The sequence below is a fragment of the Sylvia atricapilla genome, chromosome 5 (genome assembly GCF_009819655.1).
Source record: "Sylvia atricapilla isolate bSylAtr1 chromosome 5, bSylAtr1.pri, whole genome shotgun sequence".
NCBI lineage: Eukaryota > Metazoa > Chordata > Aves > Passeriformes > Sylviidae > Sylvia > Sylvia atricapilla.
Genome location: NC_089144.1, coordinates 19,925,983 through 19,950,029, shown reverse-complemented (window position 1 = coordinate 19,950,029; position 24,047 = coordinate 19,925,983). Strand labels below are relative to the sequence as shown.

Here is a 24,047-nt window from a genome sequence, read left to right as displayed (position 1 = left end):
TCTTTGCAAGAAATTTCTATTTTATCTGTCTACCTTAAAGTCTGCCAAGCGTAAGAAATTAACTTCCTTCAAAACTATTCAATCATCCAGTGGCATTTTGTACTCTTGAACACAGGATTCAGAAAGGGCACTGGAATGCTCTGGTTGTAAGGCCTTGTCTCATTAAGTCTCCTTCTGATTACAGAAATAAAAGGTTTAAGTCATTCCACTGATCCTGGTTTGGAAAGCCTTGCTCAAAATGAACACAAATTAATTTCCACTGTTTCTTCCTCAACCTCAAACCAGCTACCACATCACATCAGGCATAACTCGCCTTTTGCCTCTTGCCCCAGTCCCCTACTGGTCCTGCATGTTCTCAGAAACAGCTTCCAAGAGAATTTGGCTAATAACCTTTCCTGGAAAGTTAAGCTGACAGCCTGTAGTTACTTGGACTCCCCTTCTTGCCCTTCCCAAGGATGTGTGTGATAATTGCCTTTTTCCAAAAATTAGGATTCTTCCCTCATCCTCATCAACTTCCAAACACGTCAGCGAGTGGCCTTGCAATGACATTGGCCAGCTCTCCCAGGCAGAGCTGGCTGCATCCCAACTGCTTCCACACACTTGTGCACATCCAGTCTGCTTCCAGTGTCCTTAGATTCTTTTCCACCTACTGTGGGTAACACTTTGCTCCCTCAAACAGGATCAGGGCCCTGGGAAGCCTGAGAGCCAACCCTTGCTAGCAAAGGCTAAGGCAAAGAAGATTTCAAACACCTCAGCCTCACCTATCACAAGTTAAAGGCAGTCTTCTAAAGCAACTGCAGTGCAAAGGCTTTCTTTGAAATGCAGCCTCATAAATAAGCAATGACGTCTGACAGAGGGGTAAATATTCCTTGAGTTCAGCTACTGGATTTCAGCAGCTCTCAGAATTTCATTTAAAGAAAGAGTCCAGGAATACTCATCTTTATTATTTTGATCAACTGGGCTTCATACAAGACCCAGGAGATAACTTTCTGCACTCACTGCTTTTGTTTATATCCAAGTCCTGCAAAAATGGGTAAATCCAGACAGCCCCCTTATCAGCCCTTGGAAATGAAAATCCTTGCAAAGCATGAAGTCTCTTAAGCCTTCTATGTAAAACTGGGAAGGCAAACCAAGATGTAGGCACTGAACTTAAGAGCATCAAAACTGTAAGGGTTGAACACTGACAGCTTCAACTGGCCCTCATGGGAACTCAGGAGGATCAAGCCTGACATTTCTAACTCATCATCACCAATAAACCAGGTTTGACTCTTCTCACACGAAGCCAGCAGTGTTGATGAGAAACAGCTGCCATCACACACTGCAAACACATCTCTCTGGACAATCTAAATTGTTTTATCTTCTTTGCAAGGTGAGTGTAATTGATTCCACAGTGGTCACTCAGGACAGCAGAGCAGACTAAATGCAGGCTGCCCCAGGACTGAGATAATGCACTGCTGGCAGTGCAAAACCTTGCATTTGGGACACTAGGAAAAGCAGCCTTCTCTTCACCAATCCTTTGCTCTACCCTACTGTAGGCACTGCAAACAAACAGCACTGCCAAGATCCAAGGAGGTGCCAGTCCACATCAGAAAGAAGACAGTGACATGACGTGTCCCATCACGGCTGGCTCTGGAGCTGTCATCCTTAGCAACAGGCACCATCCAGAGCCTTTAGAGCTGGAAGCTGCTCAGTGCAGGTGTCTGCTGTTCATTACAGGTCTCTGTTCAAGGCTCTGGAGCATTGTCACACCTAGTGGAAGGTGTCATGTGTTGCCTGTATGCTCCACAGTATCTGGTTTCGTGACTGCATTCTCTTTTCTGCTCCTGAACAACCAAACGCAATTAAAACTTCTGGATGGAGCAACTCAAGCAAACTAAAGGAGGAAAAAAGAAGGAAGTCCTAAGGTAGCCAGACATGTCAACCCTCTGCCATCCACTCAAACTACCCACAGGCAAGCTGGCATGGCCACCAAGCCCTGCTCTGTGAAGAGATCAGCCACAGAAGGCAGAGAGCTGCAGGAACAAGGTGCTGTACAGCCCCATGAGCTTTGTCTCCTAAGGAGCCACAAGACAATGCCACACTGGAGGAGAACTCATTGCTGTTCTCAGACAGCACTTCAGAACTTGCTGCTCCTGGCTCTGAGGCAGTGATCATCCATTCTGTGGCTTAACAAAGTTCAACGATGGAGCCTGACTCCCTGGAGAGCTGAGGTTGATGCCTGCTGGGGCAGCCAGCACACAGGAATACATACATGGACTGTGACTAGGGGGCCAACATAAAATACTATAATGGATGGTCAGTTAAACATTTTCAAGGCTCTCTCCCATTAGAAATATGGGTTACAGCAGCCTTAAGAAATAGATACTTCTGCTCTTGCACAAGGCAGATCCCCACCATCCACTGGGAAACCCCAACAAAATCCCACTCAGGATACTGTTAATAGGGAAACTGCCTGTAAGCTCAATTCTTTGCAGGAGAGGATGTTAAGTAATAAAGGGCATTACAACTTGATTTCACAACTGCTAAGTACCTGTAGGAGTGAATTATCTGATATTTGTAGCACAAGATGTGGAATCCTGGAATCAAGGAAAACCAGGTCATGGACAAAGACCTGCTTTAAATTAAAATCTCTATGTGTGAGGTTGACTTTTAGACTTCCATTCACAGGATGTCCACTGACAAACACAAAAGCCTGACATTCCACATGAGTGAAAGAAGCAAACTAAAAATAAGATGTTTCTAGTAGATTTTCATTTCAGTTTGCAATCCTCCTACAGGAAAGCATTTTAAGCTTACACAGAGTAAAAGTGTCTCAACTCCCTCCCTCAACCAGAGAAAACATGAACTCTCTGCAATATCTGCATGGGTAAAGATCAAATACAGTCGCCATCAATAGTGCTGTGTTTGGCAGCTATTCATATCAAATAACCAAGAGAAAATTGCTTTTCTTTGAAAAGGAGTTACAGAGTTCAGTACAAAGAGTGAGATTCACTGCATTTAACTACAGTACTTAAAAAGTCAAGGTGACCATTAGTCAACAAAGAGAGCTTTGTTCAAAAAAATATTTGTTGACATCCATCTTCAAGTGGGAAGAATTATTCTTCAGAAGGACTCCGGAGAGAGTTCAGGTGAGACTCCCCTCTTTTACACAGACAATGGTTGTTGAAATACATCCTATGTATAGTGCCCATTACATAAAGAAGACATAAATAGGTAGATTTTAACACTGGAAGGAGGAATTCAATATTCTTCGGTGCTGTTTGGAAGAGAATTGAAGAATATATTCTAGAAAGGCATCAAATTTTGACCTGAATCTCTGATCTGCCACTATTTTGCCCTAATCACACTCCTGCTAAAAAATGTGTCCCTGCTAATTTGTTCGAACTTTTTTTGGTGCCATTCATTCTCACCAGTTTTTCCTGCATTAGTCTGACAGGCTCTAATTTAAAAGCAGCAATACTCCTCCATTTAGAAAGCCAGGAACTGAGTTCATTCAGTAATAGACAAGCTTACAAGAACAGCTTATCATAAAACTCAGGACCTGACTTCATCAAAAACTGGATGGCTGCTTGGAGAAAGACAATAGAAATGAACTGTTCAGGTGAATATTTCATTTCTGAAGTTGCTATGGAATGAGTCAAATAATTCAATGAAGCAAAACAATAATTACAAAAGTAAAACTCTCACAATAGTAAAAAAACCCTTTTCTTGCCTTTTCCCCCCGCCCCTAGTCAGTTCCCTTTCTGAAACCTCCCAAATAAAAAAACACACACTGAAGACTTACTTTGCTTTAAGTGTTTCCTCCTGGAAATTCCACTGAGGGTCTTCCACAAGCTGCAGTTCTCGTAAAACACTCCCTGGCTTGTAAGCTGCATTGATCACCATGCTGAGAACCTATGGGGAGATAAAACCAACAGTGATGGTTTAAAAGTAGTCCTTGACCACACTGAATATGGTCCCAGGTGCTGCACAGGCAGGAGCAGCTTTCAGGCGCTTGTTTCTGTCCTGGTTGCACAGGTTAAGTGCTGGATGCAAGGAGGAGGGGTGCAGGAATGGATCATTGTTGCCACATTATAGGTAACACCCGAGTCTGATAAGGTAACTGCATTAAATGCTGCTGTTTGACCTCAAAAATCTGCTAACCAGTAGTTTTGTCTTTGTGGCAGACCCTCTCACTCCAAGCAGATTCCACAGACTGCATCCACCATGGACCGTTTTAATAAAAAGTGGAAACAGAAACAGTTCTGAAGGCACAACCAGGAACAGATCATGTACCCCACCACGCAGTGAACATTGAAGGGGAAATCCACACATTTCAGGTCACTAATGTGCTGAAGAGCCTGAGAGTTGTGTGCCTTGACTGTATTAACAGAATAGTAATGAAGTCTCCACAAAAGGAGTTTGCAGGAGGTGTGCCTGGAACCCAGTGTGTGTCCACTCCCTACAAGAGAACACATGTGCCAATCCTTTTAATCCAAAGTCACTGAGAATAAAAATGATTCCTGCTATTGGCTCAGGAAATCTAAGCTTTAATAGCCTACACTTGGCATAGGGAGATAAACACAAGGAAAACAAATCTCTTAACAGCACCAGACCGTGTGTTTGAACATTCAGCATTGTATGCACATGAATGATCCCACAGTGAGTCTGGATTGGTTTTTATCTAATTTAGCTCTTTACCTAACGCCTGTTCTTAATTCCTTGGGGGCCTGCAAATGATTTCAGTATGATCAACATTAAGTTTATCCAGCACCCACAAATGCAGTTCATCAGAAATGAAAAAATAACTAGGTCATACTGCAGTGACCAATGTGTTTATGTTTTTTTGGTTGGTTTTTTCTGGGTTGATTTTTTCCCCCTCTAAATCCAGCAACCTGAAGACTTGCTAGCTTTTTGAAAACCCTATAGGATTAATCATTTTCATGCAAGGGCTTCACTTAATGCTGCAGAGCACTCTGTAAAATGGCACTGGCTGGAGTTGCTTGGATAGGCTATTTGCTAGAAGCAAAATTTAATTTATTATTGGTTCCTTGGAAACATTACTCAAACCACTCTTCAAAAAAACTCCAATTAGAGACACCAAGCACTGACAGAGGGTAGGTTTAGATTGGATATGAGGAAGAAATTCTTCCCTGTGGGGGTGGTGAGGCCCTGGCACAGGATGCCCAGAGAAGCTGTGGCTGCCCAACCCCTGGAAGTGTCCAAGGCCAGGCTGGACGGGGCTTGGAGCAACCTGGGATAGTGGAAGGTGTCCCTGCCCATGGCAGGGGGTGGCACTGGATGATCTTTATGGTCCCAATCCAACCCAAAACATTTTAAAATGCCATGGAGAGACAGTTTCTGAGTGAGCCCTCCCAGCTGCTCACCCACATCTTCTCTTGCCATTCTCTTCCCACACAAACAGAGGGGCACTGGCCTCTGACACCTGATATCAGGAAGGCAGAAGTGGGTTTTCAAAAACATCAAGTGCCTGGGGAGCTGCCACATTTATTCACAGCTCATCAGGTGCTTTGATCAGCAAATCCAGGGAGTTCTTTAATCCCTCTGCAGGAGTTTATTGGGAAAGCTCTCCTTAAGCACACTTCTACACTCACCCCCCTAGCTGGTGGGGACATTTGGGGCAGAAAGCATCTTGCTGACCAATTCGCACCAACAGCGCTGCCCTGCCCCCTCACCAGTGTAATGGTGCTGGTTTGAGTTGTCAGAATAGCTGGGAAATGAGCAAGAAAAGAAAAGTCAACCCTGTAATACCAGTGTGGCCCTGTCTGGGCGTTCTCCCAGACACCTAATCAACTCCAGTCCTGCACAGGCACCCACAGTGCCAGGACTTTTCTCAAAGCTGGCTTGTCACCAGCAGGGCTCTGTAAACTTCTAAACTCTGTTAAAAAAAAAAAAAAAAAAGTGTTTTGTAAGAACAATTATTTCTCTTTCAGGGAAGGAAAAAAAATATTATAATCTCTGGCTTTTACTCTTCTTGTATCTCTAATGAGTCACTGGGTTTGGCATTTTACCCTGCAGCAAAGGTCCATCATCACAATAACAGTGGTACCTTCTAGCAACAGTATCACTTCATATCACACTCTATTAAATGCAAACAAATAAGATTTTTTGGAAAAAATTAACTGTGATTTAAACAAAACCACTGAAAAAACCAATACCAGATTCCAACTTTCTCTGGAGATGGAAAATTACATCAACCATCTCAGACCAGTCAAATATCCTTTGGCTGGAGTGTGACCAGTCTGAGATTTTGGCGGTCCAATTTCAGCCCTCTGCATCAGGAATGGTTTGGGCACAGCCACCTGTGCCTTGGAGCACAGGGGGGGATTAGGCAAGCCCAGCCTTTGCTGTTAGCCATCAGTGTGGCTTTATTTTGATGCTGCTGAGCTTTGATTTTCAGAGCTGAGTGAGTTGGAGTCACACCACTGAACACAATCATGCAACACCATCACCGGCCTCTGCCCAACCTCACAAGCACCCTGATATTCATAAAGTTCTCCATGTAATGTATTTTCAGGTACACAGAGGCTCTCTCCTGAGTGTATCTGGTGTGTCTGATGCCACTGGGCAGTTCAGCACTTCTCTTCCCATCACAGCTCTTTGGTGTTCACACCTTTCCCATCTCCATCCCCCCGAAACAGTCTCAACCCCATATGAAGTTTTCTTAGGAGATATCAAGGTATCCTGACAAAATACAGCTAAAAATATGATCACAACTCTTTTCTCCTGTTCAAGACCTCAATGATCAACATTCTTACGAAGAGAAACTCGATTTCCCTCCGCTATCTGAGGTATAATCTCATACTTCCTACCTAACAAGAGATGTTAAATCCCAGGGTGGCCTCAAAGCAGGGCAGTAAACTGTTATTTTCTTAAATGTGGAATACTGATGTGTCCGTGGGACACAAAGAGGAGAGTAAGAGTTATCTGGGATTCTTTCTTTAGATGATCAAGGATCTATAAGGCATCTTTTGTTATAGTCTATTTTCTTTTTCAGGAAAGAGCAAAGTGTCTTAAAAATAGTAAGAGCAGTAAGCAATGAAAATAATTAATCCTTACAGCATATTTCTCTAAGATATGTGGGGTTATAGATCATCTGGAGTCTTAAGAAGACACTTTGTTTTATTTTACAATGTTGCTGAGGAGCTCTTGGAGTATATGAAGAACTGTTTGTGCTTCTTAGACATTCTGACCCCAGAACTAAAACTGACAATGTATTTATTTTAATTTAATTTCATGTCAGCCTTTATTATACAGAATAGCTACCTTACAATCCCCACTTTTCAGCCTAGGTGTAATGGCTGGATGGCAGTAGCTGACATCTCCATTGTAATTGGCTCCAGGTTTCCACTTGTTTTCCAAGAAAATACCTCAGAAGTGAGACAAACTTTGCAGCACACCACACAGGCACTGCCACCTCACTTGCCTCTTACAGTGAAAAAATCCCCAAATAAACCAGTGGTCCCAGCAGAAAACTTGTGCTGGCACTGGGAATAATGAACGGCTAGGCTGTAAAAAATAAATCTGGTACTAAACTGCACAAGAGTTACTTGTTATTCACCTAAGACTTTGGGATTCAAGGGTACACACACAGAATAATGCTTCACTGCATCAGTGGTGGAGGCAAGGAAAACACCTTGGGTGGAAAGGGCTGAGGAGTATCAGAAACTTCAACTGTGCAGCAACTTTTTACCTCCATCTTGCCCATGGCTCTCCAAGCTGCTGGCTCCTCTCTCATCTCAGCAACAACTACCAGGAATCTGGAGTACTTCTCCTACAGCAACACCCTGAAGGTTTTCTCTTCACCCTTTCCAGCATTTGGAACTGGTTCCCATGGCCAAAACAAGCTTGAGTCTATGGTCATAATAAGCTTGAATTTTTTCTGCAATGCTTATGGCCATAACAAGCTTAATTTTTTTCTGCAGTTCTTTGAATATTTATGGCTATAATAAGCTTGATTTTTTTCCTGCAAAGTAACATGGACCAATGCTGGACCACTGCCATTGTCCCGCTCCTTGGGAAGTTGTTTATGTCTCCAAAACGAGATGCCCATGTCTCCATGACACTGCCATTTGCTCCTGTGTTGATGGCAACTCACAGTAAAGTTGCTCCCAACCAACAGAACTCCCCATGCTTCCAGAACATCACCTGTCCCATCAAAACCCACAATGCAAAACCTGCCCACTCTTCCTGGCTTGCAGTTTTGCCTCATGGAAACCACTCTAGGACAATTTTAAGTGCACTGTTCACAAATTCTGGGTCTAGCAAACCATGGCTCATGCATTCCTCTGAAATGCTCCCAAAAGAGAGCTGGGCCATACCTCCTTGAGGACCAGCACACACTTGCCAGGCCCCACAGACTGAGGTAGCTCTGCAATCCTGCCTTTGTTTAAGTATGGACCTGAGAAGCAGCGGTGGTTGATGTAGAGCTGGGGGCAGCAGTATCTCCCATTGATGGTGCCTGCAAGGAGAAAGCAGCAGTGAGGAGCCTGTAGCACGTTTACACCCTAAATCAAGGGCACTTCTTCCTCCTGGATATGGGAGGAATGGGAGGAAAACAAAGGTGGCAAAAAATTCTATTCTGGGATAGAGGGTAGGGAAGCCTCTGCTTTTCAAATCTGTCCAGCATGGGAAAAGGAAGTGTTTTTAATAGTGACTGATGCGGCTGCTGAAAGGAAGACTGGGAAAGGATTTAATCCTTTACATGAGCCAGGGCTCTTCCAGAACTCACACTGCATGAGTGACTCACTGCAACCTGCCAGGAACATTCTTTCAGTGAGAAGCCTTAGAAACCCCTCTTCAGCTCCTGTCCAGCCCCACAAGCCATTCCCTGACCCAAGATGGGTCTACAGAGCAGTTTTCCTTGTCTGGGCTAATTACTCTGTACTCCTTTACAGCCCATGGAGAGAAATGGAAACTTCCAGATGTGGTTCACATGCTTTCCAAGTGGTTATCCACTTTTTTGGTTAACATAATCAAAAAGATCCTGATTTTCCCCATTTGACTGTAAGGGGGTGTTGGCTGCAATGCCAACATGTGTCCCACAGACTGCTGAAATAAAGTGAGTTAAATCCTGTCCCTGCTGCTGGGTTTACACCATTAATTGGATGAATACTACACTCAGAGCCTCCTGGCACTGCTAAAGAGGAGAGGAATCTGCCTTCAGCAGAAGCAGCAGCCACACCACACAGTCCTGACATGGCACATGGGACCCATCAGGTCCTGCTGTACCAAATTTCTTCACTGTCAATTAACAACCTGCACCCACTTCCACCAGAGAGAACTCATTAGCCTTGTCTTAATATCATCATCATCTGAAATGGGCAAGCTCCAGGGGATCTCTGATAGCCCCAGCAATGCATATGGAGAACCAGACCCTCACCTGCTGTACATCAGGTGGGTTCACACCACCTTACACCCCGAGGATGTGGCTCCATGTGCCCACCCCTGGGACAACTCATTGCCTTTTTGGGGTCCTCCCCTTCCATACAGGACATGAAACAGGGTCTTTGAAATAAGGATCCTTACCTGTTGTGTCTAGCTGAGGAACTGGGCAGAGGTCATGAGGTATTTTCTCAACAGGCACTGTGGATGGTAACCTGTTAAAAGAGAAACTGGGTGTATTTAATACAGTATTTGGTGCATTTAATACTATCAGACAGGACATAGGGCCAGAACCAGTCCTCAGGCTGGACCAAGAGATACACCAGCAACAGCCTAGGACCAGGAATGGAGATACCTCCAACACAATTCCACTTCCACATGGTTGATCACAGACCAGGCTACTGTAGATGAAGGAGCCAGATCAACCCCTTCTCTAAAAATACACTCTGATGTGTCAGCTTTATACCTCCAGGCTTCAAATATCCTCCTTTAAATTCAAGTTTCTACAAACTGCAAGAGGTAGACAGGGAAATGCCCTCCTGGTACATGTCCATCTTCCCTAAGCATCCCTTGCTGGCCATCAGACAGGGCCTGTACAACCCCAACCAGTAAAAAATTGCTGTCACAGAGACTTTCTAATATGCTAACAAATATTTCAGACTTAAAAGAATCCTCTTGCTGGCTGTGCTGCAGTATCTGGGCAGTTGTTACCAAGCCACACAGCAGCTGTGTATTATCCCCTCTGGAAGACCTGATGTGTTCCTGTAAAAACACTACCTTAAACAACAAAAAAAAACCCACCAAAACAACTTACTGTTTTTCTGGTTGCACAACTGCAATTCTCCTCTTCCTTCGCACTGCAAAAATGAAGCAAGGAAGAAAAAAATAGTTTTGTACCCTTCTGTCCTGTTAAGTACCCCCAGAATGCATAAAAAGCTGTGTAAATGCACTGACTATAAAACGACTTTGAACACAATGGAATGGTACTTAATTACTATCACCATCTTTTCTTGGTATTTTTTAAGTAAGTCACTACATCATTAAAACCTACTTTAAGGATGTAATAATACATTTAATCTTTCCTCTGGAATGCTAATATTGTGTTTTATGGGATCAGCATAAAAGAAAAAAAAATTAAAATGAAAACACAAATATTTTTCCATACAGAAACACATATGGATAAGATTACATTTTACAAGCATGATTACCTCCAGCATAATTTATCCCCAGCTATAAATTGTGATAAGGCTGCATAATGTTGCCATAGCAGTATTCTCCTAAATTAGGCTCTGGCTGCCTGATTTTTAACTTAAGCATATTTAACTCTTTGAAAGGGCTGACACATTTTAAAATTTGCCTTCTGGATGTTAATTAATATAAACAGTGAGGCCAATTTTTCACCTTGTGGCTTGAGATTGAGTATGTTGGAACAGGAGAACAACACCAAGCCACTGAGCTCTCATGAACTACCTTCAAAATGCAAATAGAAAGGAAAGAAATTTGTCTTAATATGCACTGGAGGCAGGACAAAACACTGTGGGTTTAATTGTGCTGTGGGGGGGATTTAAACTGAACACCAGGAAAATCTCTGAGCTGGCAAGGGCAGTGAAATTAGGGACAGAAATTCCATCACAGAAAGGCAGCAATTACTCCTCCATCTACATGGAGCAGATCCTGTTTTGGAAAAGGGCATCAGTGTGGCCTCTGTATGTCCGTTCCACCTGATATTTTATGGGAGTTTTTCTTCCAATTTGACATCTCTGTCCCTAATCCACTCAGCTGCCTGAGTGAACCTGGCTCAGCCCAACAAAACCTGGTTTCCCTCTGACAATCCCACTGACCAACAATCCCTCTACAAACCCACAACCCACTGTGCAATCCCAAACCATGGAACAGCCTTTACCAGCATAGACAACTCCATTTTTGGAGGAGCTGATCACAGAGACAAATACAAACTGCATAATTCCAATCTGGTCACTAATCAGATTTATTACCATTTACTGAAGTACACCTCCAGCCTGATTACTGGTCTGCTGGGTAGGCTGACAGTGTCAAAAATGGGATTGCAGACCTTAGGGAAAATCCCTGGTATATCCACTGATGCAACATCTGCACTGTCCAGGTCTCCATGTACTTACAAACAGCATTGTGTGGTGGGGTGAGGTTATAAGCATTTGCTTCACACCAGCCAACAGGGAAAATGTCCATAGACTCCACATCAACAATGTACTCGGGAGAGGGCATCTGAGAACCTATAAACACAAATTTATAATGGGACTTAGGCACGGGAACACCAAACTCAGAGCCATCCAAGCATCCATCACGAGCCCAGGGAAGCAAACAATGGAACGTGTAAAAATAAATCTGCTGCCCTGCACCAGAATCAGGCACCATTTCATCTTCAGTTCTGCACAGGCAGCAAGGATGGGGCTGCTGCATTTACAGTGCAATGTGGTTCAGAGGAAAACCCCATTAATAGCACTTTGAGGGTGTGCAGTGAAGCAGCCAAAAGCCAGGGAGGTTAAACATACACAACTTCCCTCAACAAGATGGCCTGGCTGACCCCTGGATATTTTTTAAAGATGCATAAGTGAGTTAGTAGGAGTTGCTGAATGCTTGTTCTTAGTGGTAAGAGAGTGTATCTGGGCTTTTCCAGGGTGGTAGCTAATGTGTGAGAGAGGTTTTTATGTCCCAGTGCTTCCCTGAAGCTTTTTTGTGCAGCTCTGCCCTTGAGTCTCAGTTTTTAAGGTGAGAGGTGGCCACTTTTCTGTCCAGAAGTGCCACAAATTCTCCTAGGGCTCCTCACATGAAACAAGAGCTGATCACCCAACAGGAGAGAAGCAGTATAAAAACCCCAAGTGAGACACATGCACCAAGGTCTCTGGCATGATGCTGACTCCAAACCTTTACCTTAAGTCTCTATTCAAAGCAATTATCTTCCAATTTGGTCATTATATCTCCTTTAGAAGGCAATCTCCTGTCTTCATTTATGTGGGTCCCACTCACAGAATCAAGTAATTATTTAGGTTGGAAAAGACCTCCAGGATCATCAAGCCCAACCATGAACCCATCACTGCCAAGCCCAACACTAACCCATGTCTCTCAGCACCACACCTACATGACTTTTGAACACTTCCAGGGACAGTAATTCCACCACTTCCCTGGGAAGCCCATTCCAATGCTTGACCACCTTTTCAGTGAAGAAAATTTTTCCTACTTTTTTTTTCCTAATTTACCTGATTTCCACTCAAAATCCAACTAAGATATTCCTGCTGCCTTTGAGTTCTTTCAAAAACAACTCTGTGTCCTCAGTCAAGGCACCATTTAACTACTCCAATTCAAGTTCTACTGCACTGGCACAGCTGGGCCAGCAACTCCACCTCCTCCCTCTGCCAATTCCACCCCAGGACAGACAGCTCCAGCATCAGCATGAGGTGATCTAATAAAGGGACCAAAGGACCAGCAGCTTGCCCTGCATCACCCTCTCCTTGGCATCTGTTAAAACATCTTTGCCTCCTGCTTAAGGCAGCAAGTGACTTTGCACAGCTAGAAGACTACAGGGAGCTTCTCACTGCTGTATGTTCATCAGGGGCTTGTGCTGTAATTGAAACAGTAATTGAACTTTGTGATGGGAACAGCAGCGAGGCCGGGGTGCAGCGTCTGGATCAGTAATAAACCTGCTGCTCTGAGAGTGTGTGGCTGCATGAAAAACCTGAAGGAGGCAGGAAAATAGGTGCTGGTGATCACACTGTTGGAGGAAATAACGAAAAAAAATGTATTCATGATGTTTGTGTAGATTCATGGATGTCTTCATGGTGTTTCTCTGAGCCCTTCATCATGTTCACGCACTATCCATTGAAAATACAGCATCTCTGCCACTGGGATATGGGATGAAGGCATATGGGAAGGACACAGCTTGCTGAATGCAAGATTTCAGCAGCTGAAATTCCCTGAAAAACCATTTCCCTCCATGAGATAATACCACGTGGTCACTGCTCAGTTTGAACCTGATGAAAGCTCTAGTGGGGAGCTCCATTTTCACCTGACACCACAAATCCAGGCAAGGAGCCCACATGACAACAGTGAATCAGCAGCAAGACATGACACAATGAGCAAACCATGGATCAAGCCCTAAACAGAGCAAGAAATCAACACTGAAATGTCACCAGGTCTGAGAAAACTAATTACTTCATTATTGTAATGGTGTCATCCTGACAAAATAGGCTCAATTATCTCAGAGGTCCTTTCCAAGCTTAATTATTCTACGATTCTAAATTATTATAAAGTAACCAGATCAAATGTAATTTCCTGCTTACAAGCAACAATAAGTGTGACATGAAGGGTCTTTTCCAACCAAAATGGTTCTATGAACATTCTGGTTCTGAAGTTTACAGCTGCAGCCACCCTGAGGAGCAAGGAAGCAGCACAATGCCCGTTCTCCTTGCGTTCCTCTTGCAAAACATTCACAGCTACTCTGTTCTCCCTGGCACTGCTTCTGCCCTCTGGCAACTGCTTGCCACTTCCAACATCTTACTGCTTCCTTTGGCCTCACTCACAGGAGTGGAAAACAGCTTTTTTGAGACTCATTAGTTTCATCTGCTGCATTTTATGCCACTCTCTTCTCAGAGCAGGAAACGTTCATGGGAATTGGGAGGTTAAAGGGAAAACAGGGAGGCTGGAAACAGGGTGAGGAAAATGTCTGTGTTCTGCTATGAATCTTACAGGACGGGTAGGACAGAGCAGCAACTCTAGAAAACTGTTAAAGGGGAAATTATGGGAAACCTCCCTGGAGGAGTGATTAACCAAAGGGTTTTCCTCCAATTCCTGGGCTGTGCAGGGAGCGTGCATTATTACTTGTATAAATTCACACCAGAAAGCTTCAAGCTCTAAAATCTAAAATGAACCAGTAAAAATTAACAATGCAGATGATGAGTAATAAAGTAGCAGAGAGTGCAGAGCATCCCATCAGTCCTGAGCTTCTCCTCCACCACGGGGGAACCGCACTGCTGCTCATTAAACTCGCCCTCGAGTTTAGGGCTCTGCTACTGCACCAAGTGTGATTTATCACACAATGTTCCCTCGTGTCTAACTCGGCCCTGCTTAACTCCTGTGCTCCTGGTTTATGGCGGCAGCCTGGGCTGTCAAACTGGGAAACTGGGAGGGCAACAATGAAAGCTTCAGAGGCGCCTGTGATAAATGGTGGGACCTGACGTCTTCAGTGAGGGGCTCCTGGGGTAGCTGGGGAGCCTTGCTGCTTCCAAAATAAAAATAATCAGCTAGAAACAGTTATATTAATGGAGTAAAAAAAAAACCCAAAACCCATGCCACACTTCAAGCCACATTTATTTTACAACTCTACAAGCAGGGATTTTTTTGGTTGTGTTATTTTTAATGCCTGCTTTTAGTGTAACACTGTGCATACTGTAGTGATGTATTCCTACAGCAGCAAAGATTTCTTCCTATTTCTGCAGTCTTTTGCATCTTTTCTGTTTACTACAGATCATTCAATTCCTGGTATTGAGATATAAACCAAGCTTAAAGCATCTATATATCAGAACTCAAAAGAAAGAAGATGTACATGGGTTTTTTTATGGTGAGTTGTAAAAAAGCATCCTTTAAGAAATTAAAAGAGTAAAAGGCAGGGAGAAAGAGATGAGGGAAGGAAGAAAGGTGAGAGTGTGTTGCCCTCTTCCTGCATCTATCCACATTTTTGGCATACACAAGTGAAGGAACCTGGTCATTTACGAAAAGAAATTGCTGAAATGGGTCAGATTCCTTGATCAGAGATGGGTATAAATTCAACAACAGCCTTAGTGGGAATGGAATTTCAAACAACTGTTGATCCCAGCAATTAAAAAAAAATATTTGCCCTGTGTCCAGACCAGGCTGCAGATGAGCTGTTGCTACCTTGAGCTAGAAGGCAAACAACTATGTTGGAGTTAAAAACCAAAACCTGCCACTGCACACAGAGCACTACCAAGAGCAAACACTGGGGAGGAACTATAGTACTTTGAGTTACCTGGCAATGTTTTTACCAACTTTAAGGGCTTTGATTAGAGACCTGTCCTCCTGTACAAACTGTCAGGTTGGGAACTGCTGTAGAAGTCTCAGCTGCACAAGTGAAGCAACCTTCTATTCCCAGAATGAAGATGATGGCAGAGGAGGTGGTTATCATGGTGATAAAGACCACGTGGATCTTGCAGCTCCCTCAGAGAAAGAGCAGGTAAATGTAATTCCTCATGACATAGAACTAGTTAATGTGTGTAAAACTGAAAAGCTGGAGAGAGCAATTTTGCACAGAGGATAAAGGACAGAATTAAGAGGGTGAGTAAGTGAGGCAGACAAACACAAGCAGCCTTTAGGGCATGTACCTTCCAGGTGCAGCCACATCAGCCGGCCTTTCACTGAGGTGATGGAGGCAACACAAATCTCTGCAGGGTTCCTGGGGTTCACTGCCTCCAGCTTCATGTTCTTGGTGAAGCCACGGCTGAAGGATGTCTGAAAAAGTCAAGAGACAATGCTGAAAACATGGCACTGCAGCCCTGCACAGCCTCAAGCAGACTGTCTGCTGGGAAGCATGAGTTTAGCATGGTTTGCTTTCCATTGGAAGGGGAGGATACCCTGAAAAATGCAAAGGCATCCAGAGGCAAATCAGAGCTGTGCTGGTGCAGCCCATGGTGAGGCAGCTGTGCCCCTGCAGCACATGGGGGTCTGCAGGGGAGTAGAGACCCACCTGGTACCCCTGGAGGACCCCTGTCAGAGGAGAGGGATACCCAAAGGAGGGAGTGACCCTGGAGAGAGGAGCCCATGCTGGAGCAGGTTTGCACTAACACCATATGAAAAATCAGTGATGAAATGCATGTCATGTTTTGCTCCTATCCCTGACCCCAAGAGACTGGGAGGAGGTTGCTCCACATCAGCTCCAAGTATGTTTGAATGTTTGCCAGTGATGCATTTTCTGTAAATGTGATACTATCCAGAGGGTTCCAAGAACTCCTGTGCTTAAGCATCTCTCACCTTACTAGGAGAAACCTTATAAAGCAAAAAACCATCATGCCTGAGACCAGAGAAACATCTTCATACATTCAGTCACCCAAGATGACTGAAGCTGAAAACATTTGAGTAACCTTTTCAAGTGTGATTTTCTTCATGAGTTTTCATGGATGGGCCCCTGAGCAACCCAATCTAGTAGGTGGCAGCAGTGCCCACGGGAAAGGGGGATTTGAACTAGACAGTCTTTAATGTCCCTTTCAACCCAAACCATTCTGTGATTCTGTTTTAAGCTCAATGAACAAGGCTTTCAGGTACATTGGCTGGAGTGTAGATGGATCCAGTTGTGTTCATTGCCACTGTTCCTTCCAATGTCCCCTCCTGTCACTTATTCTGAGTCCCTTCCCAATACCTCCCCCACCACTGTCCCTGAAAACACATCAGTGCAACGCCTGTGTCCATACCAGGGCTTCCTTTCCCTGGATTTCCCTTCCCTCTGTTTCGCCTGCTCTGCATCTCTCCGCACACAGTAGCACAGAAATGGTTCCCCCTCTCAGATGAGATTTTTTGCTAATAATAATTGGGATGGGTAATAGTTGCCACTAACTCAAAATGACACCAAACCCTCATCCTGTGTGAGAAACTGGCTCAAATTCAATCCTGCTCCTATTGGTACAACACCAAGGACCATGGGCACCTCACCATGGACCACCATTGAGGGCTCTTTGAGAGACTAAAAACTCTTGGCTTTGGTCTCTTTTCCATCCCAGAATATGCTGCTACTCTCAAACACAGCTTGGATTGGCCTCAAGCCTTGCCCAGCACACAGATCAGCTTCACCCTGCAAAAGCTGCTAATGGCCTGGGCTGCAGGAATGCAGGCTGAGTTTGTTTAAATGCCTTTTATGTTGCCTAACAAGGAAATGCCATTTATCATCACCCCAGCTCCTTTCATTGCAGTTCGGTGCTGGAGGCTCATTTATACAAAATCAATGGCAAAACAGTTAGGTGGAGTTTATTTTACTGAGCATTTAGGCACGTCAATCCATTTCATAACTGCCTCTCCTTGTAAAAAATCCCTCCCGGGGAAACAGCCACAGCACCTCCACTGCCAGCACCACGTCTGGCTGCACAAGGTGGGAGATGCAAAAAGCTTCCATCAAAGAGCCCCTCACAGCCACAAATCAAGCCAGGAGGCTGCACAAGGGACAACAGAGCAGTTCCCTCTGAAAAGAATTGTGTTATTAAGAGTGAAAGAATAAGAGACACATGTTCATCTGGTCAGTGTTCCCTTAAAAAAAGAGGATGAAAAAATGCTCAGACCTGACTTAATCTTAGAGGATATTAGACAGAGACTTTTCTCAAGGCTGCCAGTGCTGAGAGAAGAGATCCACAACTCGGCAAAATGAAGAGAGATATAAAGAAAAGGTGGGGATGTTTGCAGAAGAGAAATGCAAAATTAGCCCCACTGTACTGCCGTGATGCAGCACTGGCCAGCTTACCTCAAGACTGCTGGAAATCTTTGCTTTAAGTCTCTTCAGGAAGAAGGTCTTTATGGGGCAAAGAAATCCTTACTCTGTTTGACTCCCAAGTCAGACTCTGCTTGTGGCACAGGTCCTCTGAGTTCATCAACAAAAAATTCACCAATTCACTATCAAAGCTTCCAAGTCAGACTGCCCCTGGGCCACCACAGATGAGGAAGGCCATGGAAAACCACAGCTGGTGCCTGTCTCCATTCTGCTTTCCATGAACACCCCACCCCTCAGCCCTGTGACTGCTGAGCCCAGTGAAAAGCTGCACAACTCCTACAGAAACCTGTCTGTCCGTCATTCACACCACCACTTCATTCTGCAAAGCCTTCTGTAAACCACATTTTAGGCGCACCACTAACATTTAGGTACCACCATCAGGAGTATTTTCAGTTATTGATGGGATCTCAACCTCCACCAGTTGATGGGCACATGAAAGAGAGCACCAGGCTCCTAGAAAAGGCAGAAGGCTACATCTGCCTTTCCCCAGGTGATGAATACCTGTGACATCAAGCCACACAGGACTGACATTGCTATAAAACAGCCTGCAAAAGATTATTTCAAAAGCTGTGAATCTTAATAGCACCCATCACTCTCATGTCAGTGTTGCTGCATCAAGGAAGGACATGAACTGTCCCAAGGACCAGAGTATCTATGAGGGTTAATCACCTTCTCCCACATTTTCAACATTTAGAATTTTAAGACCTGTGGTTTGGTTAAATGTATCCTCCCTGGGATACAGAGAAAACACCTAAAATGTAAAAAAGGGCAAATGATACTATGCAATTTCTTTACCTGAATTATTTTTAGTAGCACTTGAAATAATTGCAATTACCAGTTGAGATCCTTTTTGTGCTGTACAAAACCAGAGAGTGAATGAAGAGCACGATAACTACAGACAAAGCCAAGACTAAAATAAGTTTTTTTTTCTCTTTTAAGGATGGAGATCTGGAACACTCTCCCAGTTTCCTTCATAAGGCGGCCTCATGGTGCTCTGGGGGAACCTCTCAAAGCCTTGCAGCACCTTTTCCATGCAAGCTGTTTTGTTTCACGTGGATGGACAGGAGCAAAATGAAGAACTTACATTTCTAAAGCACAGGTGAGGTGCTGCCTCAGCTCCACACTGCTTCTGGTAGTCTGCCCAGTCAAAGTCCTGGCCAGAGTAACCTGCAGGAGGACAAAACAAAAAGAGCCATCAGCCGCCACTCCCCACCACAGGCAGAGGACAAAAAGGGCCCCAAGCAGATGAAAATCTGTGTTTCAGCATCTCATCCTGCCTCAGTGACCTGTGCAGGCTCAGCAGGGCCCCTGCTGACACACCATGAGAGCCAGTGGCTTCTGCAGCCTCCCCTCACACACCTCCTGCATTTCACTGCCAGGTCTCCATTCAGAAGTAGTAAGACCTAATTATTTTCCTTGTTTTCCTTTTTCTGCGAGCATCTTCCAACTTTTAACAAACCCTTAACTAATGAGAAGTGCCACTGTCCCAGATCTCCACATGGGGTTAGTGATGGACTTCTTTCTCCTGCTTTTAGCTGTCTAAAGGATGGGGTTATGGGGCTGGACATGGGTCATTTGCTGGTCCCTCAGAGAGAGGATCAGCACGATCAGAAGTGGATCCATCCTCTCTTTCAAAGCAGGAGATAAATTCTCCTCTCTTCATTCATGTACCCTCCCTGACTGACTCCCCAGCAGCTCAGGGTGTGTGAGCTGAATCCCACCTCAGTAAGAATGTTACAGAAATCTGGAGCAGAGCAGGAAAATGAACGCAGATCTCCCAGCCTCGGCAAGCAGATCATCCCTTCAGCCTCTGCTTCTGGGTAAAATAAAGGGATTCCTGTATATGAGCATCTCTCAAGGAGTCCCATCACAAATCAGACCTCTGCTCATCCACTATTCTTACCTGGCAATTTAGGCAGTAAATTCATGGGACAGAAATGTTTTTATTTTTTTAAATTTCCTTTGGGAGCTTTTTTTTGCCTGCCTCTTAGTCCCGATTTTTGCAGTGCTTGAAACCAGCGAGTGCTAATCCTCTCCAGGGGCCTGTGGATACTCTAATGACATTACTGCAGAACTGCTCTTACTGGGAAGTTTCAGGAGTCACCCAAAGGCCAATTTCTCCCCTCAATCTCCCTTCCTGGCATCTCAGCCTGGCCTCACTTCACAGAACATCCCTAAATGCCTTTTGCATTGACAGTCAAAAAGGGACACTCAAGATCAAATGCGAATGAATCATTTATGACAATGAAAATTGTGACTTTTTTTTATAGGCAAGGACTGGAATATTAAGTAATCCCCTATCAGTCTGCCAGATCCCAAAAAAAGAAGGTAAAATTTTTGAAAACAATGTGCCAAGCATCCTGCTAAGATCCAAGTATCTTGGATAACATGATTTCCAATCCTAATAATTGCATTCATGACAAACAAATTACTGAGATAAAGCCTTGAGCTAAGATGCCTGTCTCTGTAGGGCATTAAAGTGTGTAATAATTAAAAAACTGAACATGCACATGGAAGGAATAAAGGGCAGTGACTTATATTGAATGTTCTTCTTTTCATAAAAAAAAAAAAATATCCTTGCACTGTTTTTTGACGATTTCTGCAACGGTATTTTCCTCACACTTCTTTCTTTTTTTTATCTCAAATCTAAACCCCTCATGGATGGATTTTGCATCTCGATTTTAAGCCACACAGATCTTGTCAGAGTGGATAGAAACAGCACATTAGAGGGTTTTAACGAGGTACAACAACTTGACTGTGTTGTCACCACACAACCACCTGTCAGCTTGGCCCTGCACCACTGGAATCACTGGAAGGCCTTTTCCTTTAGGCTTCAGCAGGAATGGAACCTGAGAGGGGAGTTAAAAATAACTCACTGCAGCACCACAGGGAGTTTTCCGAGAGGGGAACACCCAGGACTTGACTTCAAATAAGCCCTGACTTGTCTGTGGCCTTTTCAGGGTGAGGCTGCACCTCCAGGGCTGTGTCCTGGATCAGAGGACAGTTCTGGATCAGAGACACTGAGGGGCTGGAGGGTGTCCAGAGAAGGGAACAGAGCAGAGGAAGGGTCTGGAGCCCCAGGAGGGGCTGAGGGAGCTGGGGAAGGGGCTGAGCCTGGAGAAAAGGGGGACCAGGGGGGACCTTGTGGCTCTGCACAAGTCCCTGCCAGGAGGGGACAGCCGGGGGGTCGGGCTGTGCTGCCAGGGAACAGGGACAGGAGGAGAGGGAATGGCACTAAGCTGCACTAGAGGTAGGTCAGGTTGCATATTGGGAATAATTTCTTCACTGAAAGAGTTGTCAGGCTTTGGAAAGGGCTAAGAAGTGGTGGAGTCCCCACCCCTGGAAGTGATCAAGAAACAACTGGACACTCAGTGCTGGTTGACAAGGTGGGGATCAAAGTTTGGACTCGATGATCCAGCTTGAATGGAGGTCTTTTCCAACCTCACTGACTCCCTGATTCTGTGATCCTGTTCTCAGCTGCCTCCATCAGCACAGGGCACTCCCACCCTGCCATCCTGGAAGGCTCAGCACAAGGGACAGCACTGAGATCTGTGTTTGCACAACTCAGCTGCTGCTCCTCAAACATGCAACACCTTCACCGTGTTTGCCATCTCAGCTCCGGGCAGGGAAGAGCCCAGCAGCCTAATCAGAAGCAAATATAACAATACGAACGTACTGGAGGTTTTGGAAGTGGCTTTTTCTCAACAAGCTTTATAACCAGGAGCATTATCAAAATGGTGTTTACCCCCACTTAATAGCTCATAAAACAATGATTGTTACTCTAAAGGGAAGTGGTCTATAAATCCTGCTCTAGTAAATATAAACAGTGATTGTTCAATGTTTATACAGCAGCAGCTAATGGGTATTCATTTTTGGCACTGTACAGGAAAATACTGCTACTTTGAGTAGCAAATATTTGCACTTCCTGTTCATGACCCATTTACTCTTTGTTTGTCTTCAATAAAGCTCTGATAGGCAAAAAGGCAAGAGAATGGATATGAGACATATAGAGGACTCCAAACTCCAATACCCCAACCTGGCACGTTGTTCTGACAAAAAAAAAATATAAAAAATCTGCTGATTTTGAGATCAGAAAACCTCCTCATCAACCCTAAATTAAGCAGGAGTTTGGATGCTTTTCTTTGGATGCTTTTTCACTTTCTTCTTTGGTGGTTTATGGGGTTTTGTTGTGTTTAGTTTGTGTTTGGTTTCAAAAAACTCATTCTAATACCTGATTACATTTTTAGTAACTCAAAGAACGTGTCTGCCCATAGAAAAGGTTTTAAGGTGCTAAAATTCAGTTTGGACATGCAGCCCTCATACACAGTATAAAAAATACAGCAACACATAGAATGCATCTATCTGCCACTGGCTTTATGCCTTTTTAATAGCTTTCCCCCAGGATTTCTGATCTCACAGCAGAAAGCAAATTTGATTTTCACCAGGGGAACAAGGAGAGACTTTCTGCACTTTCTCAGGTGCCCAGGTGGATCCTAATAACCAGGATCCCAGTGACACAAGATCATAGAACCACAGAATCACAAAATGGTTTGGGCTGGAAGGGGCCTAGAAGGCGACCCAGGGCAGGGACACCTCCCACTAGACCAGGCCAAGCTGGAAAATATTCACATGACAGACGCTTAAGATATGTCTTAAAATGCTGGCATCTAAAAGAGAGCTCATACACACTTGAAGCATAAAATACCATCTCAGACAGGCTTTCTATCAGCATGGACTGGAAATTTTTAAGCCTACGATCTCCTTCAGTAATTACCCTGCCTGGGGCAAGCACCATGCAAATTTCGGTGGGAAAAAACCCCAAATATTTCATTTACTTTCATTTTTAGCAACTTTTCTGGCTAGTATCAGTGAGTGATTACACAGGCATTATCATTACACCTGGGTTTCAGCAGGAGAGAGCTAAAGCCCCAGACAGGAGATTTATTTCAGCAGAAGCAGCAGAGCAATCATGGATGCACTTGCATGCAGCTGCACACACAGGGCTCCAGGACTTCGGTGGGAATTTCAGATTACATGAGCAGAAGAAGCACTCTGGATATACATAAGAGGATTCTGAATCTGGCAGGGAATAACCCTTCCCTGGGTTTGGCCCTCATGCTTTTTCCAAAATGAAGACAAATGTTCACACACAAAACTGAGCTTCATTTTTTTTTTTTTTTTTGAGGCATTTCTTTCTCCCAAGCAACACTGATTTTTGGCAACAGACCAAAAATCCAGCCAGCTTCAAAAACCTAAAATTCCAGTGAACCAGCACGTTTTCTAAGCAAAGAAATATAGCTAGGGCACCACAGGTGGTTGTCTGAAGTTAGGAGTAATTACCTGCACTGCTACAAAGTTGAGGAACAGTAGGGCTGGAGGCTGTTTCTCTTGGCTCTGACCTGAAAACTGCTTGCAGTGTGTCCTGGGATTTGCTAAGACATCCAAGGAAATCCCTCCACACACCTGGGCAGGCAGCTGTTTTTAGCTCAGACATTCAGATTTAGGAGCTTTGCTCGGCCTCGATGTTGTACCAAGGTGGATGAAACACGGTTTGCCACCAGAGTGACCAGACTTTTAATGCTCCTTTTTCTCTCTATAGACAAAAAAACCTGCTAGGATTCATTCCATAGGGGTTCAAGAGGATTTCACAAGCCTGGATCAGACTTCAAAGCACAGGGACATCAATCCACGAGTAAGATGCATTTGTTGAGATGTTCATGGGCTGGCAGGAGGCAGAACAGCCCCAGTCACTCCAGAGAACTGCTCTGCCTTGACATACTTCAGCTGATCCTCTGCAGCAACCACCACCACAGTTTTAAAGACAATAGTAACAAGCAAATGTGCCTCAGAGTAAACCCAAAAATCACTGAGAAGGAATACAAACCCTTGGGAGGTGTGAGATTGACTCCGTTTTTAAGGCACCACTGTATTGGCAAGATCCCCAAGGAATCTGCATGGCAAAGCATCGAGATTTTGCTGGCTTCAGGTCTCAAGTCATCAATAGTCACTTGTAAATAATGACTGTTAAAAACCTAAGGGGTGAAAAAAAAAAAGATACAAAAATGAGGAGTCAGATTTGGTGCAGTGTTAGGAGATGTGGAAAGCTGAAACTGGGGAACCTGTGGAAAACGTGGAAAGCAAACCT

At 44.3% G+C, this 24,047-nt stretch overlaps 1 protein-coding gene across 1 annotated transcript in view; it reads right to left on the bottom strand.

Moving 5' to 3' along the window:
• Nucleotides 1–24,047, bottom strand: part of SFMBT2 (Scm like with four mbt domains 2) — a 101,472-nt gene that overhangs the window by 11,134 nt on the left and 66,291 nt on the right. Inside the window, 8 exon segments of the mRNA XM_066318853.1 lie at nucleotides 3,785–3,894; nucleotides 8,322–8,461; nucleotides 9,529–9,599; nucleotides 10,199–10,241; nucleotides 11,523–11,636; nucleotides 15,756–15,882; nucleotides 18,987–19,069; nucleotides 23,787–23,934. Of these exon segments, the coding sequence (XP_066174950.1) occupies nucleotides 3,785–3,894; nucleotides 8,322–8,461; nucleotides 9,529–9,599; nucleotides 10,199–10,241; nucleotides 11,523–11,636; nucleotides 15,756–15,882; nucleotides 18,987–19,069; nucleotides 23,787–23,934 (836 nt within the window).